Source organism: Agelaius phoeniceus, chromosome 7 (assembly GCF_051311805.1).
Source record: "Agelaius phoeniceus isolate bAgePho1 chromosome 7, bAgePho1.hap1, whole genome shotgun sequence".
NCBI classification, from domain to species: Eukaryota; Metazoa; Chordata; class Aves; order Passeriformes; family Icteridae; genus Agelaius; species Agelaius phoeniceus.
The window spans coordinates 24,708,192-24,725,073 of NC_135271.1; the positions used below are offsets into that span (position 1 = coordinate 24,708,192).

General features: G+C 43.3%; 1 protein-coding gene across 5 annotated transcripts in view; it reads left to right on the forward strand.

Moving 5' to 3' along the window:
• PLEKHM3 (pleckstrin homology domain containing M3) overlaps nucleotides 1-16,882 on the forward strand; it is a 126,261-nt gene that overhangs the window by 19,363 nt on the left and 90,016 nt on the right. For all 5 annotated transcript variants that reach the window (XR_013183019.1, XM_077181289.1, XM_077181290.1 and 2 more), the window contains 2 exons: nucleotides 714-1,649; nucleotides 13,622-13,767. Coding sequence is in view for 4 of the 5 variants with exons in the window: in XM_077181289.1 (XP_077037404.1) it covers nucleotides 714-1,649; nucleotides 13,622-13,767 (1,082 nt within the window). In the remaining variant the exon portion in view is untranslated. The remainder of the gene's footprint in view (nucleotides 1-713; nucleotides 1,650-13,621; nucleotides 13,768-16,882) is intronic.

A 16,882-nucleotide genomic window follows, 5' to 3' on the forward strand; every position in this document is an offset into this window, starting at 1 on the left:
GCTCCAGCCCCTGGGGAGAACGTGTGGAGCAGGATCTCCCTGCAGGCCAATGTAGGATGCCATGCTGGAGAATGTGGAGATTTCCTGAAGGAACTGTAGCCACAGAGAGCTCATGCAGGGGTACATTTAACCTGAAGGACTGAAGCCCCTGGAGAGGACCATGCTGGAGCAGAGGCAAGGTGTGAGAAGGAAGGAGCAGCAGAGAGGAGCTGACCAGATGCCACTATGCCTTTTGCCTCTGAGCTGCTTAAGATGAGGGAGGCAGAGGTGGTGTGTGTGAAAACATGAAGGAGCAGGAAAGAGAGGGTAAGGTGTTTTTAATTTGAATGTGTTTTTCACTGTCAAAATCTTATTTTAGCTGGCAATAGATTACTTGATAGTATTGTCCACTTCTAGACTAAGTTCTGGGAGACCTGCAGTGTTTTGTTGCTCTGCCATTGTCGTCCTGGATAATTGCTTTCTCAGGAAAATTGCTCTGTTTTTCTGTTGCTCTGTTTCTTTGTTCCTTTTTGTAAATGCTGTATTCTTGGTGGCTCAAAAGTAGAGTTAGTGCTTGTGTTTAATAATTATAACCTATTACATGAAGATTCTCTCTGTGATCCTATCTTCAGATATGCCATGTATGGGTAGGAGAGATGTAGAAGCCAGAATGATGTAGTACTTTGAGACAATTAAAAAAAATAACTGTAATATTCTAATTTTTTTTCCTCCAGAACACAAGACAGTGTTCTCAAATCTTCTGAAGAAGGGATACTTGGAAGTCAGAAGAGACAATGACAGCTACTGGCAAACCTGTTACGCTGAACTCTCTCAGTACAAACTGTACCTGTATTGCTTGGACAGCAGCGGCAACCAGACTCTTCCCACCGTGTATCCACTCATGCGTTTTCAAAGAGTGGCTGTTACTGGTGGCATGGAAACCAAGGTGGTGGACACTGTCCTGTCAGACAGCTCACAGCTACAGCTGAAGGCAGAGTCCTCCTGGGAGACTTTGGACTGGGGACAGAAACTTTGGGAAGCGGTGCATGCTTCTGGGCCTGCTTTTACAAGACAGCAGGAGAAACTGGAGAATGTGCCAAAGCCTGAAAATAACAGTGACCTTTCTCAAACTAATGGAGTGTTAGAGAAGCCTATGGAACTCTTCCTATCCATGAATTTGACTGAAAACACTAAAGAGTACCAAAATATTCTGAAATCAGGGACTCTTTACAGACTAACTGTCCAGAATAACTGGAAGGCATTTACTTTTGTCTTGAACAGGTCTTATCTCATGGCATTCCAGCCTGGTAGGCTTGATGAAGATCCTCTGCTGAGCTACAATGTGGATGTTTGCCTGTCAGTGCAGACAGATACTCAGGATGGCTGTGACTCTTGCTTTCAGGTCATTTTTCCCCAGGATGTGCTGCGCCTGCGCGCAGAGACGCGGCAGCGGGCCCAGGAGTGGATGGAGGCGCTGAAAGCAGCAGCCAATGCTACCCGAAGTTTGACTCAGAACCCACAGGTCACGCTCAGGAACAAGCCTGGAGATCGGCCCTTTGGGAATGACCTCAGAAAGAGCAAGAGGCAGTCTGTGACCACCAGCTTCCTGAGCATCCTGACCACACTGTCTCTGGAGAGAGGGCTCACAGTTCAGAGCTTCAAGTGTGCAGGTGAGCCGCCAGGTTGCAGCATCTACACCTACATCCCCTCTACAGGAAAAGAAAATCACTGGAAAGAGCATGTGTGTGTTTTAGCAGCACTGCTGTTCCCCACCTCTCACTGTGGCTGTAGTTAGCCTTTCTCTCTGTCAACTGTGGAGGAAAGCCTATGGGATATTCAGAGGTTCATCTGCTTTTGATCATCAGTGTTGAAACATTAGATCTTGCACATACACCATTATATGGGCCAGGGCTGCCTTGCAGGGTGGCTGAGCTGTTTTCTTGATTCAGAACACTGTAAAGATGGTGCAGAATCAAAGGGGTCTGAATTTGTTGTCTGACTCTAGTCCTATAGGGAAGATCATATTTTATCCAGTTTGGGAAGGAAATGAAAATAGAGAGAATATGTCTGAATGCAGTACATTGTCATTTTACTCTAGTAAGGGCACCTGTTTGGAGCAAATTTGGGCACCTTATGCCTAAACTATGGTCTCTGACTTGCTTTTGTTACACTCACTTAGAAATTGTCAGCTCAAGCAGAAGCAGCTCTTTTGGAGACTTTTTCTCTTGTATTACGGGAGCTGTGATGGTCCTGCCTCCTCTCCATGCTTCTTTGGGGTGTGGCTCTTATGTTGCTCTGGAACATGATGACTCTAGGGAGTATCTGTTTGGGCCCAGGACCTGCTGGCTGCCCTGAATCCCTTTCAGGGGAGACCTGGGCCCTAGAAGTACTGGACTGCCCTCAAAATTGTCTGTGGGTGCAGTTGGTTTGTCCTTCTCTGGTAGCCACCTGCAGGTCGTGTTCCTGCTCATCCCTCCACAGTGCATGGCATCCACCTGGCAGCTGGAGCATCATGGAGGTTGGCATCATTGCAGTTAATGATTTGGTTGCTTAATCTTCTGACTGAGGTTCAGGAGAGTTACAAGTGAATATTTTCAATTACCTGCTCTAAAATAGGATCAGGCGCTGGGATGGCAACAAAATGCGTGTCTCCAGTGTGAAACAGGTTTTAGTCTTGCTTTATGTAGTATGGGAGCAGATGTTTCTCTGGGAAAGGGTGGATTCCCTCTCCCAAACATGGGGCAATTAATATCCACTCATTCGTGTATTCCCCACAAAAATGAGGTGCTCAGACCAGGGTTGCATGGTGTCTTTTCCTGATGCACCTGAGGTGTTCCCAATACTCTTGTGGTCTCCTTTTAGTCTACCAAACTGAACAAATGTTCTTGTGCAGAGAAGCTCTTCTTGAGTTGTTGTGGGTCTGTGGGAAGCCGGTCACTGGGATTCTGTGTTCCCGAGGATGGGGATTCACTGCACTTTCTGCAGGAGCGACTCCTTTGCCATTCCTGAGACCCTTAGGGCCGTCTGGAGCTTGGAGCTGTTACCCTGGTGCAGAGAAAGAAATCATTTTAGTTATAACTGGGAGAAGCTGGGGAAGCTTGTTTGGCTCAGAAAAGTTTGTGCAGAGGAGGCACAGGGCAAGCTGAGCGTGTCTCGCTGTTCCTGCTTCCTGCAGGCAGTTGTGCCGTTCAGCATGGGCTGCTGTTTAACCTGAGGGGCCTGCTGTTGGTAATTACGGCTTGCCGGCATTGAGAGCGGTTTTCCCCTGGGCTGCTGGGAGGGGTAAAGCTTGGGGAAAGATGAGGAGGGGGGAGGAAGAAAAGTTTTGCTGTGAATTCTTCAGCCATTTAGTGCAAATTCCTGTAATTACCGTCTTTGTGTCCTGTCCCAATGGCACATAATACAGCAGAAGCCTTTCCTAATTGAGACCTTACAGGAGGTACAAATCCCTCCTTTGTTCAGCCTGACAAATTAGTGCCAGAAAGTGGCAAGGTCCGAGTGGGAATCAAAGGCAGGCAACACAAAGATGGAACTTACGGCTACAGTAATAACCCTCTCTAGTCCTGCGGGGGTGGGAGGGAAGGAAAAGTAATGACCAATGAAAAATGAAGGGTTTTTTTGTTATAAATTCCCTTGACATGACAGCACCTCAGGGCTGCTTTATTTATTTAGGAAAAGCGATTAAATAGTAATACAACAGGGCAGACCATTGTCTCTCGAGCTACCCCCCTTCCTACAGACCCCTGCTGCCTTGGCTAATTGATTGACAATGAACCTCTGATAAAGAAGGTTGCTGGGAGGACCTGATGGGGACAGGCTTTTAAAATTTATTTTCTCTTTGCAGTCTTTGTGGGGTTCCCCTCCGTGGTTTTGGTTTGGTTGGTTTTTTTCTTTGTTTTTTTTTTTTTTCCCTGTTTGAAATGCTCTTGGCATCCCCCTTTCCTTTTCTTCCTCAGTAAAAGCTTTTTAAGGAATTGGTCCCAGACAAACAGCTGATATTCACAAGCAGGTAGGGAGGAATGTGGATGTCTGTGCCTCGCCATTGACAGGTTTATCTTGGAGTCTGGCTAGCACTTTTCAACTTGTGATATAAGCCAGGGCAGTGGTGTCAGATGTAGTCATGGGGCAGGGAGGACAAAGTGTTGATACCCTGGAGTCAGAAGGGCAGTTGGAAAAAAGTTGTCTTTTGCTTGATCAGCAGACACAAAAGCTTTTCTCCACATTTCTAACTTTGTTTGACTGCAGAGGGCAGGGCATTACTTGTAATTTGAAAATAATGAATGAACAGACCACTGATTAGCAGTGGAGAGGCAGGGAGTTTATAAACCCTTTTAATTTTGGCCTAGAGAAAAGCTTCTAGGGAAAGGTAGGCATTTCTCCCGGAGAAGTTCTCCTGGAGGTCTGTGAGGAGCAAATATCCCCAGGTGCCCTTCACTATCGTTATTTCTTTGTCACCTTTCTATAGATGGGAAAGACAGATGGCCTTTGCCCTTGCCTCCTGTTTTTGCATAGCTCCTGTTCTTTTGATGGCTCTCTTCTGTTTCACCTTTTGTTTTCTTTCCCCCTGTCCTTTATTAAAACAGACATTTTTTCCAGAGAAGTCAATTATGTCTGCCAGGAGCTCTGTTACTTAGACAGCAAGTCCTAATGGATGTGGGAATTTCTGCCTTCAGGAAAATGTGCTCTGCACGCTTTCATTTGTCTGTGTGGCTTTCCTTGCTCCTCTTCTAGGGTGCCTTCTGTCTTTTCCTCCCTGCTTCTCCATGTCTCCTCACTTGCCAAAACGATAAATACTGCTATTAGGGTTTGAATGACTTGGCTGGCTGAGCTCATCACTAGGTGCAGAGAAGCCAGGGTTAGTAAATGTGCTATTTCCTGAGCTTGCAGCCCTGTCAAATGAAGCAGCAGGTGGAGAGCTGTTGTCTTTCAGGGAATCATTCTGCACCGAGTGCTGTGATCCTGTGTGTAGCTGGGGGACAGCCCAGTGCAGCATGCACGGGTCATGCAACCTCTGCTCTCTCTCAGTCCCTGTTGCAGTAAAAATAAAATTCCTTTTTTTCCCCCCTTAGTGAAAAGAAAGTATTTCCTAATAGATTGCAAGCCAGCAAGTGTAATTTAAAAACAAAACAAAATAGTCATGTGCAATGTCAACTTTGTTCAACTTCTCAAAAAGCCTTACAGTTGAAACTTCTCAAATACAGATAGTTGAGAAGCATCCTTGAATTTAGCAAATACTGAGTGAGCCATCATTACACCCAACACTTATTTTGTAGCATGTCACTGAAATAAAAATGCTAGAGGATAAACCTAGAAAATGCAGCACAAAAATAAAATATCATAAGGTCCTTTGGAAGGTTTTTAGCACTCCTGTCACATTTTAGTTCTGAATAACCATTGTTCTCACCTGTCCAGGGTTTTTAGGCTTTTAGGATTGTGCTTTTTCTAAGTGCTGTATTTGTTTTGTGCTTGGTTTCATTTCAATTGATCTCTTTCTTCCAAGGCTTCAGCAGCTTTTTACCTTCCCTGTATTTGAGACTCTGTAAAATCCCCTAGGAATGTTTTGCACTGTAAAGGTTTTATTGTTTAGGTATCTTCACTTTAGGCTTTAGTCTTCTAGTCTTGTATGTGACTTTCAGGCCCTATTTCTATTCATTTAAAAGTAAAACTTCCACTGTTAGCAGTGGGATTTCTAAACCAGCTGAGCAGAAAAATACATGGTCTAAGTTAGTATTTGGAAAATGTACCATGTTTAAACAAGGTCACTGACTTGTAGGGGGAGGAGTGGGGGGAGTGTTTCCAAACAAGGGCGACTGGAATTTGTGTAGCAGGGAGCACTTTATTTGCAGTGGACCTACATGTTTCAAAACACGAGTTTGCTGGGCCACAGTGCTTTGCTGTATGACAGCTCATTTTGGACAAAGATTGGAAGATATCACATACTTGGGTTGATTAAACCTGTTTATCAGTGATCAGTTATTGTCACAGAGGCCATTTAATCTTCATTGATAAGATGAGTTCCTCAGTGCAGTTCTAGGATGGCATGACTAGAGGAAGTGACAGTGAAAACTGTCAGCTTTGCCTGGTAGAAGTTGGGTCCTTCACCCTCCTGGGATTTGGCTGGCACCTCCACAGAGTGAGGTGGAAAAAGTGATTTTCTTCTTCATGGGATTTGGTTTGGAGTTGGCCTGCTGCTGCCTGGAGTGCAGTTTAGGTAAGTACTTGATCAGTTCAATGCCTGTTCTTCGCCCTCATGTGCACTTTGCAATCAACTGGTGTTTAACTGACTTCTTTGTCTCAGCCCTGCAAGAGGAACTGCTCATACAACTGTTTGGGCTGATTAATCTACATATTCCCCCTGGCAGCCTTGAAGGGTACCTTTCCTGCCTCTGTGGGGATAGGTGGCCCCATTGCTCTAATCTGTCCCTGTCAACAACTCTGCAGGCCTTCAGTACGTGCTAATTTATTGTACTATTGTGGGCTCACTTCTGCTGGGTGTGAACGTGTCTCTACTGTAAGCATAGGCTCTTCTTGGCTGTGCCTTGTTTCTTCCTGGCTTGTGGGTGCTAGGTATGAGTTCCACTACCCCCAAAGAACTCTTGGTTGTCTGGGGACCTTTTTGGTCCGCTTGTTGTATGAAACTAGTCTTGAGGGATCTTCTGGCATAGAGTTCAAAGAAAATAATCCCCAAACCAGGCAATCTAAATGTCCAAGTCTCACCTTTGTTGAGATGGAAAAAAGCTACATCTGGACAAAAGGAAGTATTTTTCAGACCTGAAAACTCCCAACACTTATACATCATCCCCATATTCCCCACAGTTCTTTGTTGGAGAACTCAGAGTTTCTTCATGAATTGTGTACAAGAGAGAGCTTTATTTGTTAGGCTAGCATTTTTTAAATTAGTTAAGCCAGCTTTTGCTACTAAAGACCTTTCCTTCCCAGAAAAGGGACAGGCATCTGCACAACACCTTCTCTGCAGTTGCAGTTTATACCAGGTTCCTGAATTGGTTTGGGCCACGGCTGTTAATTTAGTTTCATAAGAAAGCAAAGATTATGTTCCAATGCTGTTTGCTCAGTTTTACTCTTGCTCCATAAAATTGGGATCTACCTGGCTGTTCTAAGAAAAATTTAACAGAGGAGAAGAGGTAGCAGAGATGTGTGCATCTTGGAGGTGTCACAGAAGCCAGCATTACAGGGAGCCCCTCCTAATGCTGCTGTGGGAAAAAAAATCCTGTGAAGTGCACTCTGCATTGTTTGTCATCAGAACATCCTTGCAGATGTGCAGCCCTGAGGGACAAACACTGAAGGAAAATGGCTGCTTTAGGGTCGGTCCACTGCTGCAAAACTGAGGCATTTGTGTGTGTGTTGGCAAGGCTCTCCCTCTTCTGTCACATGCCAAAGCAGTGTATTATTGCAAAACTATTGCATATGGATCAAATCAGGGGCAACATAAAAAAAATTATAGAACAAACCAAAGGCCACCTGCTAGGAAGGGTTTAGATTCTAAGTCTGACCTTCTGCAACATCTATAATCTCTGACATGTACCTATGCTGTGTAAAACTGGATAGTTCATGTGCCCAATGCAGTGCTGTGGTAGTGGTGAGTGACCAAGAAGTAATTCAGCCAAATAGCATTGGTAAAAGTATGTAACCACACTTCCTGCACAGTTGTTCCTTCTGTTAAAAGGAGATACAAAACCAGTTGTGTATTCAAACAGAAACAGAGCTGGTTATTCCTAGGTATGCTAATGCTGTATCAAATAAATGAAACTTGGCAAACCAGGTAGCCTTCAGTGTAAGTCAAGGAGTGAGCAGTGCAGGGGTAAGTGGTCTTCAAACTAACTGCAGAGCAGAAATGAAAACTGGGTTAAGTAGAGACTCATGTTGCTAACCTCTTGCTGACCTGGCTGAGAGTGTTGGCAGCAGTGTTTGTTCTGATCACACAAATGGCTGGCCTGCTCTTTGCCCCGTTCTCTGGTCTGCCTTCTCAGTATGTAGAACCAAGTATGAATGTAATTGACTCTATAAGTGGGAATGCCATTATTATTTATGCTTACATTATCTCCTCACTTCTAGCTGGCAGGCAGGCTTCAAGAGCTGGCCCAGAGAGTGTATTCAGTTCCCATTCCTGACCCAAGAGCTGGTGAATTACTGAATCCTACCAATAAGCCATTTCATGGTAGATCCCATTTCCTTCTGTCAGGGAGCACTTCAGAGTCTCAGCAAAGCACCAGATACTGCAGGGAATAATCCTGTAAGGGTATGGGGAAAAGAATACCAGATTAGTTTGAGGTGTATGGTGTTACTCCTCAGCACTGTTGTCCTGCAAACACAGGGAAAGATTTGAAAATGTGGAGTAGGAGAATGCAAACTGTCCATGTGCTAAAAGGGTCACAAGCAACAGCTTATGTGTAAAGTATGTCTTCAAAGCTGTTTGTAATTTGCTTAGAGCATATTCTCTGGGAAGAATGTAACTTTGCCACCCCTTAGAATTTGACACAAGAGGTAAAAGAACCTATCTTCTGATGAAACTCAAGTGGGGAAATCCAAGCACATAAAAAATTAGTTTGCAAATGTATAGTTTTGTTGCTTGTCATTTGACACAGCTAGGATTTTAGTTCTCATTTAGTGATGAAATGTTACTCTTGACATATATATGTGAAATGCAAGCTTGCTTTGACTTTTGTTTTGGGGTTATATTTGCAGGCTTTACTATTGGTTTTACTGGGAAGGCAGAATTTAGCTGTGTTATCTGCAGCATACCTGTATGCTGTCTTCTACAAAGGACATGTACAGTACAGGCATGCAGAATGTTGTTTATGCACCCATATGTGCTATCACCTGACTTGTTTCCAATGTGGGAGTTTTTTCTTGATTGTTCATCTTCACAGAGAAAGTCACAGATCTGTGCATTCAGCATGACTGATGTAAAGGGTTTTGGTCACTTCACCTACCCCTAGGCATCTAAATATTGGATGTCTGCACCAATCCAATCTTTGCTGATTGCAGAAAGTCTGGGTGTCTAGGAAATAATTCCTCTCATGTGCTTTGGAGAGCTGCTCTGAAGCTGGGTGCCTGTGAGACATCTCCAGTAGGGTGGGATGGGTCACTGTCTGGAGTCACAGCCCAGAGCCATCAAGCCTGCACTGGTAGGCTGTCAGCTGAGCTGGAATGTGTAAGACAAGAAGACAGGCCTTGTACCTTCAAATGGTGCTAAGGAAGATGGAAGGTCTGTTATTTTAGCATTTAGTCCTGAGCTATAGCTGATAGCCAAGGTTTCCATTGACTTGGAACAGTTGGACCATCCTTTGGATGTGTGAACCTTTCCTTATTTCTGGAGAAGCTGATCTAGTTTATAATTCAAGTGGGATGTGTACAGTGCTGACATGATAGGAGTTTTCTATGTTGTTTAGGTATTTATAACTTGATAGGGTCAAACCCACATGGTTTCAACACCGATTTTTTTTTTTTTAACTTTAATCTGTTACAGTTTTATTGTCTTTTTTTAAAGTTCATAAGAAGCTCACAGAAAATGTAAGCAAGGTGAGTAGTGTCAGACTTTGCTTGGAGGTTTATAAGTTTTAATTATTTAGTTGAAATAAAATTGCTCTGGAAAGTAATGATGGGGAAAGGACAAAATGTAATGCAAACCTGGGTAGGTATAAGAGAGAACTGAATTGGATTGTTAGTGTATCTTCCTTGTGAATTTGAGTTTTCCCATGGTGGACTGAACTGGAATAGATGCACAGGAATAAAGGTAAGCAACTGAAGTAATTCTCACCTTAATTCTGTTGGTGCTGAGCTGATAGAGCAATGTTGTATGTCTGATCTAACACTGAAAATTTGTTGCTGTGCTCCTTCTGCTTAGTCTGCTTTATGCCTTTATCAAGCTGAAAGCCTTTTGAAGTCTGTGGATCATTTTCTTTTCTTTGTATTGTATGTTGTTTCTAAATGAATTAGCTTCTAAGCTAATCTGTCACAGATTTAATTATAGCACACAATCACAAGGGACTTGCTTTTTCCTGTTACCAGGCAAGGGACTTTATTGAATAAGGAAAACAGTTGTGTACTTGATTCTGATTTGGTCTTTCTCTGTTTCACTGTGGAGCTGCTCCAGTCTTTTCTTGCTAAAAGATTAAAGAGAAAGGTATCTGGATAAAAAGGATAGTTGTGTGTGTCTTCCTTGACCATAAGAGTATGCAGCAACCTGAAAGTGGTGTTTTCCATGCTTCAGAGAAGAGGAATTGTATTCAGAGGTCTTGGATTCCTCCTCCATGCTAGTCTACCACCTTAAGTCAAGGAGAGAGTTTTGTTACAACTTTTTAACCTCACCTTCTGTACTGTTTTCTTCCTGAAGGCTTCGCACTTGGACATGAGCCTCTTGATGTTGATACTCCTTCTCTGCTCACAGACATGTTGAGAGAGATTCATCAGTGCCCAAGAGCACTTTCTTGCTGCTATTTTTTCTAACCCCTATTTTCTTTCCTTGATTCCAAGGCTGTTTTGTTGTATTTTCCATGATGAAAGGTTTGGGATGATTCCTTCCCTCTCTTTGCTAGCAGTATACCTTACAGCTACACTTCTTTCCTCTGTAGCTTGCTCTATAACATTCTTTAGGGAGGGATGATCTCTTTGCATTAGGCTCGGGGTTTGCCAGACCTTTGTACAGATGTTATATAGATAATATTCTGTGTAGCATTAGGAATAGGTGAGAGAGATTTGGTGAAAGTTCTGCTGCTTTTTTCTCCCATCCCCTGCATGGTGCTTTCTCTAGTTATGTAGGCAATTAAATGTTTTCTCTGCAAACATGGTCCCTTCCCAAACCCTAAACTGTCTGTTGAATTGTGTTACCCATCTCGGAGGTGGTCAGCTACATCTGATTGTCCTGCTGGGGGAGCTGCTCAGGAGTTTCAAGCCAGGAATCCATACTAGCTTTGCTTCTGGTAAACATCATGGCAAGTTGATGTACCTGAATGCCCAGGTGCAAGATTAAGCCAATGGCTATTCCTTCTTCCTCTCCTTTCTCTCTCATTCTTGATCTATTTTTTTCCATCTTATAAAAAAAAAAACAAAGCATAAGTGGTCTATGCCACAGAAATATGTTTGTCACACTACACCACTTTGAACTGCATAACATCAAAGAAAATCAGTGCTTTGATAACTTGATTTGAAAGGGTTGTAGAAATAGCCATCATTATGAATCACAACAGAGAGGAATGGAAAATATGGTGATTTTCAAACAGCAGAGCTTGGAAAGTAGGGGAAGATGTAAAGTGGATGCCAGTGCCACATCATCTAACAAACCCCAGCTACACAACTGTTATGTAGCTTTGCAGAGCATATTTTCTTGAGGATATGAAGAGGAATGAAAAATACTAGGTGTAAAGAGGAAAATGTGGGCGCAGGAAAGGGTTGTAACAAGGGAGAAAGCAATGCGTACTGCTTGGGTAGAAATTTCTTCCACTTCCTCCTCTTCATAAAACCACCCTTTCTGAGATTGCTTGCTGAGACTCTCCTCACCCTGAGAGGAGACTTCAGTTCTTAGGGGTTGGATATAGGGAAGAGGAGAGAAGACCCCCAGCGTTTCTGTGCTTTGTCACTCCTTTCCTGAGAAAACTGTCTCCATGGACTGGAATGAGTTTCTGGCTCTAGAAGGCTGCAAGAAATTAGACCTTAAAGTGATTTTCTCAACTGCAAATGTTTTAATCTAGAATTTTGGCAGTTCAAATTGGACTTTTGCTTATTCTTACCTTCAGTCTAACAGACAGGAGTTAGGGCATTAAGACAAGGTAGCAGCCAGTGGAATGCATGGTGCTAGTTAGATGAAATCAGTATGTCCTGTCCCATTCTCATACCCAGACTTGTAAGTCTTGGGTAGTGTGGAATGTTTAGAAGGTTTCAATGACATTGACTTGAGAGACTATTTGCATTCAGACACAGCTTTATCATTAGAAGTCATTAATACTTATGCTCTGGTATTAGCTTATGAAGAGTAAAGGAGAAGATATGAACATAATTATCTCTTTTATCAACTGACCAGTTCATATGTTTACTTCTTCCAAGAGGGCAGGGGAAGAAGGAGATTGAAACAGGACGTGTCTCATACTGATTTACTTGGTAGTGTGTATTGCAGAGAATCAGTGGCCAAATGGCTCTGGAGTGTGAGAGAGGCAGAAATGAGCCAATTGTGTTGATTAGGTTATTCTAATGATTTTTTTTAGAGCAGGGGGAACATGGTGACATCATTTGATGTGGGAAAGGAGGAGCTCAGTTTATGCCTAGAATAGCTGACCTGCAATCTTTTCTCAAATCAATGTAACTTCTACTGAGAGAAAAGATGCTTTCAGCTGGAGAAGTCACATAATTACACTAAATGAAATTAATTATATTGACAAAAGCAATCGGTCAGTTGACTTCTATTTGAAAAACTCTTGTTTAACCAATGCTTTTGCAGTAAAAGTGATGTAGAAAGATTCTGCTACTCAGTATTTCTAACCAGCTGCAGTAGAAACCATCTGAGCATACAGCATGTGCCAGAGTGGAGCTCTGGTGCTCTGGCTGAAACTGTAAATATCATGTGGGGACACTGGCATTTGAAGGACAAGCAGAAATTCTGTCACGTGAGCTGTGTGTAGAGGTGTTGTTAACAACCACAGACATCTTGATGTACCTTACCCAAACATTTTTAGCCTCACTTCCTGAGCAGATTGTTTAATGTGACTATGCTGTCTGTCTTCAGCCATCCACTCTAGTATCATATGAACCTTTTGGCTCATTTTAGTCACCATTGAAAGACAGAAGTGTCAAGTACATTGAGTTTTTGGGTTTTGTGAAAACAGGTGGTCAGATGAAGGAGATGTCTGCATTAGTTCTTTCCAACCAAAGCAGCAGCTTTTGAATACATTGTTTTTCCCCAGGGGCTCCACGCAAGAGGGCATGGAAAGAGGCAAGGGATCTAGCTGTGAAAAAAGTGTCAGGCAGACTCAGACCTTGTAAGACACAGAGTAATGCAATTGTAAGGAAATAAACCCTGCTGGGAACTGAGCTGTGTCACTACTGCTAGTCAAGAACTACTCATTCTCAGTGTGACTGCAGCTCAGTTATTATTCATGATCTGACTGGTTTGCCTTGGCTGTGCTAATTCTGTGGCTGAATCTTACCTGCCAAGTCAGCATCCCTTCTGGCTGTCAGCAGGAGCTGGCTTGCACCCCTGCAGGCAGGCAGTGCTGGCCCATTCTCTTGTGGGGAAAATGGGAGCTCTCTGGAGCAAGCATACAGTAGAATGTGGCCTGTCTAAGCTTCAGGCCATGGTTTTCAGATGGCCATGGCTTTTGAATGCCCAGTGTCTCACAAGCAAGTCTTCTGCCTTTGTTTCTTGACAAGTGCTAGGTATCTTTTGACTGCTGTTTGAACTCTTTGTCACAGATGCCCAAGTTAGTGTGTGCTTTTTCAGTGCTAGTCCAAGAATACTGATACTTATTTCTCGATTTTTTTTTTTTTTATGGAGTGAGAAATGTCTCTAGGGTGCAATAAATAAAATATTAAAAGCATCTCAAATGGAGGAATACTTTTCTGACTCCATCTTGAAGGTGTGTGTCTGGCTTGGTGTACAAACCCAGACTTTTGCTCCTCTTTTTTTCTCTAGGCTGTCAGCGCTCCATAGGTTTGTCCAATGGGAAGGCCAAGGTGTGCAGCTACAGTGGATGGTATTACTGCAGCACCTGCCATGTGGATGACAACTTCCTTATCCCTGCACGGCTGGTTCATAACTGGGACACTTCCAAATACAAGGTAATCTCCCTGCAGGTGGAGTGCTAGCAAGTGAACTGCATTGCTGATGGAAACACAACAGCCTGAAGGCTGCAGGCACTGACTGCTAATACTGTTTCCTTTCTCCCTGTTGACAAAATGAGCCTCACTCTCTCAACAAGACATGTTTTCATCACAGTTTCCTTGGCCAGATCTAAGCCATGCTCCTCCTTCCTGGTGGCATCTTTTTCATCATTGCTTATCTGGCTGTTCAAGGGACAGGTAGCACACAACAGCAGCTCTAATTCTTGCAGTTATTGGAGCCTTGAGGAGTACCTGTTTCATGACCACCAGGTACTAAAGATTGGCACTGCTTACTGAATCCACTAAATTGTGGAAATACCTATAGGAAACTGGCTTACCAAATGCAATGTTTGTGAGGCCCAGTATGTCCTGTCTCTTGGTATGAGCATTTTGAGGACACTAGAAGGACATTGCTGCAGCACTTGATTGAACCAAACAGATGAAAGTAACACAACAAGAAAATTCTGCAGTTGTTCACTTGCCACACAAGAGCTTTTCTAAAACTTTTATAATCTGCTATTTGTTGCTGCCTCGGTGGCTGGTTGCTAGATAGGGGCACTGATTACATGCCTCAAAGCATTATACCAGCAAACACAGTAACAGTGTTGTTTTGCCATCTCAGGCAGTATATGCTGAAAGAATAACAAACACATAAGGAATCCAGACCATGCTAGAGCTTCAGACCTAGCAGCCACTGTTAGGAGAGGCTGTTTGATGTTTTGTGTCTGCAAATATTATTATTATTATTATGTGCTATTTGAAAAGGAAAAAAATAACCAGTAAATGCCCTATTAGGGGAAAAGCAGGTCTCTTGAAGAAAATTTGTCATATGGGGAGATTATTAAAAGGTAGCCAGAGCCTGCTATCATGAAAATTATAGTCTTGCTCTGTGAAATGCGAGATTCTTCAAAGTTGCAAAGCTCCAAGGTGTGGAGACAAAAAGCCCTCCTATGCCTAGAAGTTAGGAATATTTAAAAGTTCTTTTTTTGGATGCTTTTACCAAGGACTAAACTTGCTACCACATGTTAGTATAAGCAGACCTGATATGGGGCTAGTGGATGGTAAGGCAAAGGCCTCGTATCAAGCTGTCAGTAATACTGCCAAGAAAATTAGCTGGGTTTTTTTCTAAACCTGCAGCATAAAAACTATGCTCTAACCTGTTTCCTGTGGTAGAGGCATCTGAGGCACCAAAAGAAGCAGGACTTTAAAGCTTAAGCATTCATTGAAAACTTAATCTATTGTCATCTCACTGTAGTAGTGAGAAATTTTGTTTTGCACTTTTTGTAGACAGAACAGGTATGAGGTGTCTTGGGAACACAAGCAAATTCTGTGCAGCGGCTTTACCTGTCATTGTGTGAAAGTGCTCAGAGAGGTGAATTTAAGAAAGGAATACAACCCCTGAGGTAGGGGAAAACAACATCATCCCCAACTATTAGAGCAGGAGCTAAGGCAGGGAGGGAAGGTGAAGATAAGCACACTGCCCTGCCCTTTGTAGGTAGCACAGCACTGCCTGAAAGTGGAGCTTCTGCAGAGGGGGACGTGCTCCTGGCTGTACTTCTGGCTGCACACCCCAAAGAGGTCCTGCAGGAAATAAGCACATACCACGTTTGATGGTTAGGACTGAGAGAGGGCTCCAGGATTCAGAAGCTTCTTTGTTTTACACAGTCTGAAATGTCTGTCAGTCCACCAAATTGGAAGCAAAATTGAATGAAGAGTTTGCAAACCTACATTTCTTTCCACTGCCACCTATTCCCCACCTCCTCAGGTGTTTTGGGATCTGTCCTGTTTCTGGTAAAGCAAGCATCAAAAAGTACTGTAGGACATGAGCTTTTACAGTGGAACTGTACATGGTTCTCTTTTTATGTTACATAAGCTCAGCAGCTGTAAAATAAGCTGTGGCATCAATTTAGTTTGGAAATTGAGAGGTTCTTGTCTGGTTTTGGCAAGACAGGTCATGAAAATCAGAAAGAATGAACCTCTCTAGAGCTGTCTCTTCCCAATACCCAGGATCCTGAAAAACAACAATGCACCTAACATCTGGTAGCACATGGGTAGGAAAAGAGAAATCATCTTGGCTGCAGTAGAAGCTCTTTGAAAGGACTTGGCAGTTAGACATGTTTCTTCTGTCAAACCAAAGCTGCAGCTCAGTGCCCAGGTTTGCTTTTTTCCCCATGTCTCCTACTGTTTTCATATTTGTATTTTTCATGTGTTTGTGTGAAGGCAAAAGAAAAGAGGCAGTTTTGTGAACACTCTTTCTTCCTTTTGCTTAGGCCAAGTGTTTTCCCTGTTTGCATGCAAAGCCCATTAAATATTGCAGTTTTTTCAGGTGGCTTTCAGCCTGCACAAAACGCCAGACAAACACAGTAGGAAATGAACTCCCTCTGCCAGAAGGTTTCAGGAGAAACTGACTTAAAGTAAATTGAATTTTGAACTGTAAGTTTGCAGTCTTTAGAAAGGAAAGGTCTGGAAATGTTAGCGTCCATCCTTTTATGACATTTAAAGCTGAAAGCCTGTTGCACTTTGCATCTTCTCACTTCTCGCTGATTTAATAGGATTGTTTTACTGCCCAGTAAAACTGGGGGACTGTGAATATGCTAGGATGTATACTAAAGTATTGAATTACTGTGACTGCCCAACCCTTCCTGTTTCAAGACTGTGTTTCAGCCTCTTGTAACATTGCTATGTTTGGCAATGTGAGTTAATGTTTTACAAGATATGTGTGCCTGTGTCAGCCGTGCAGAGTGGACTGACACCTATCTGTCAGCCAATAATGCTGGGCAGAGCTGCCTTTCCTGCAATCAGCACTCCATGGGTGCATTTTATTGGCAAGAAGAGGGGAAGGTTTGCTTTGCCCTTCTCTCCTTAAATGCTGCATTCAGACCATGCAGCACCACAGTAGTGCTTGGTCACCATAGTGCAGGCATGTGGCAGAGTCACTCTGGGGACCTCAGTTGTGGCATCTCTTTGTTTCTATGCTCCTGATGCTTCAGGAGAGATGCCCAACGTGGGATTCAGGTGTGCACAGGTGTGAGTGCAGTATTTGGACAGGAACCACCCCCCAGTTCCCAAGACA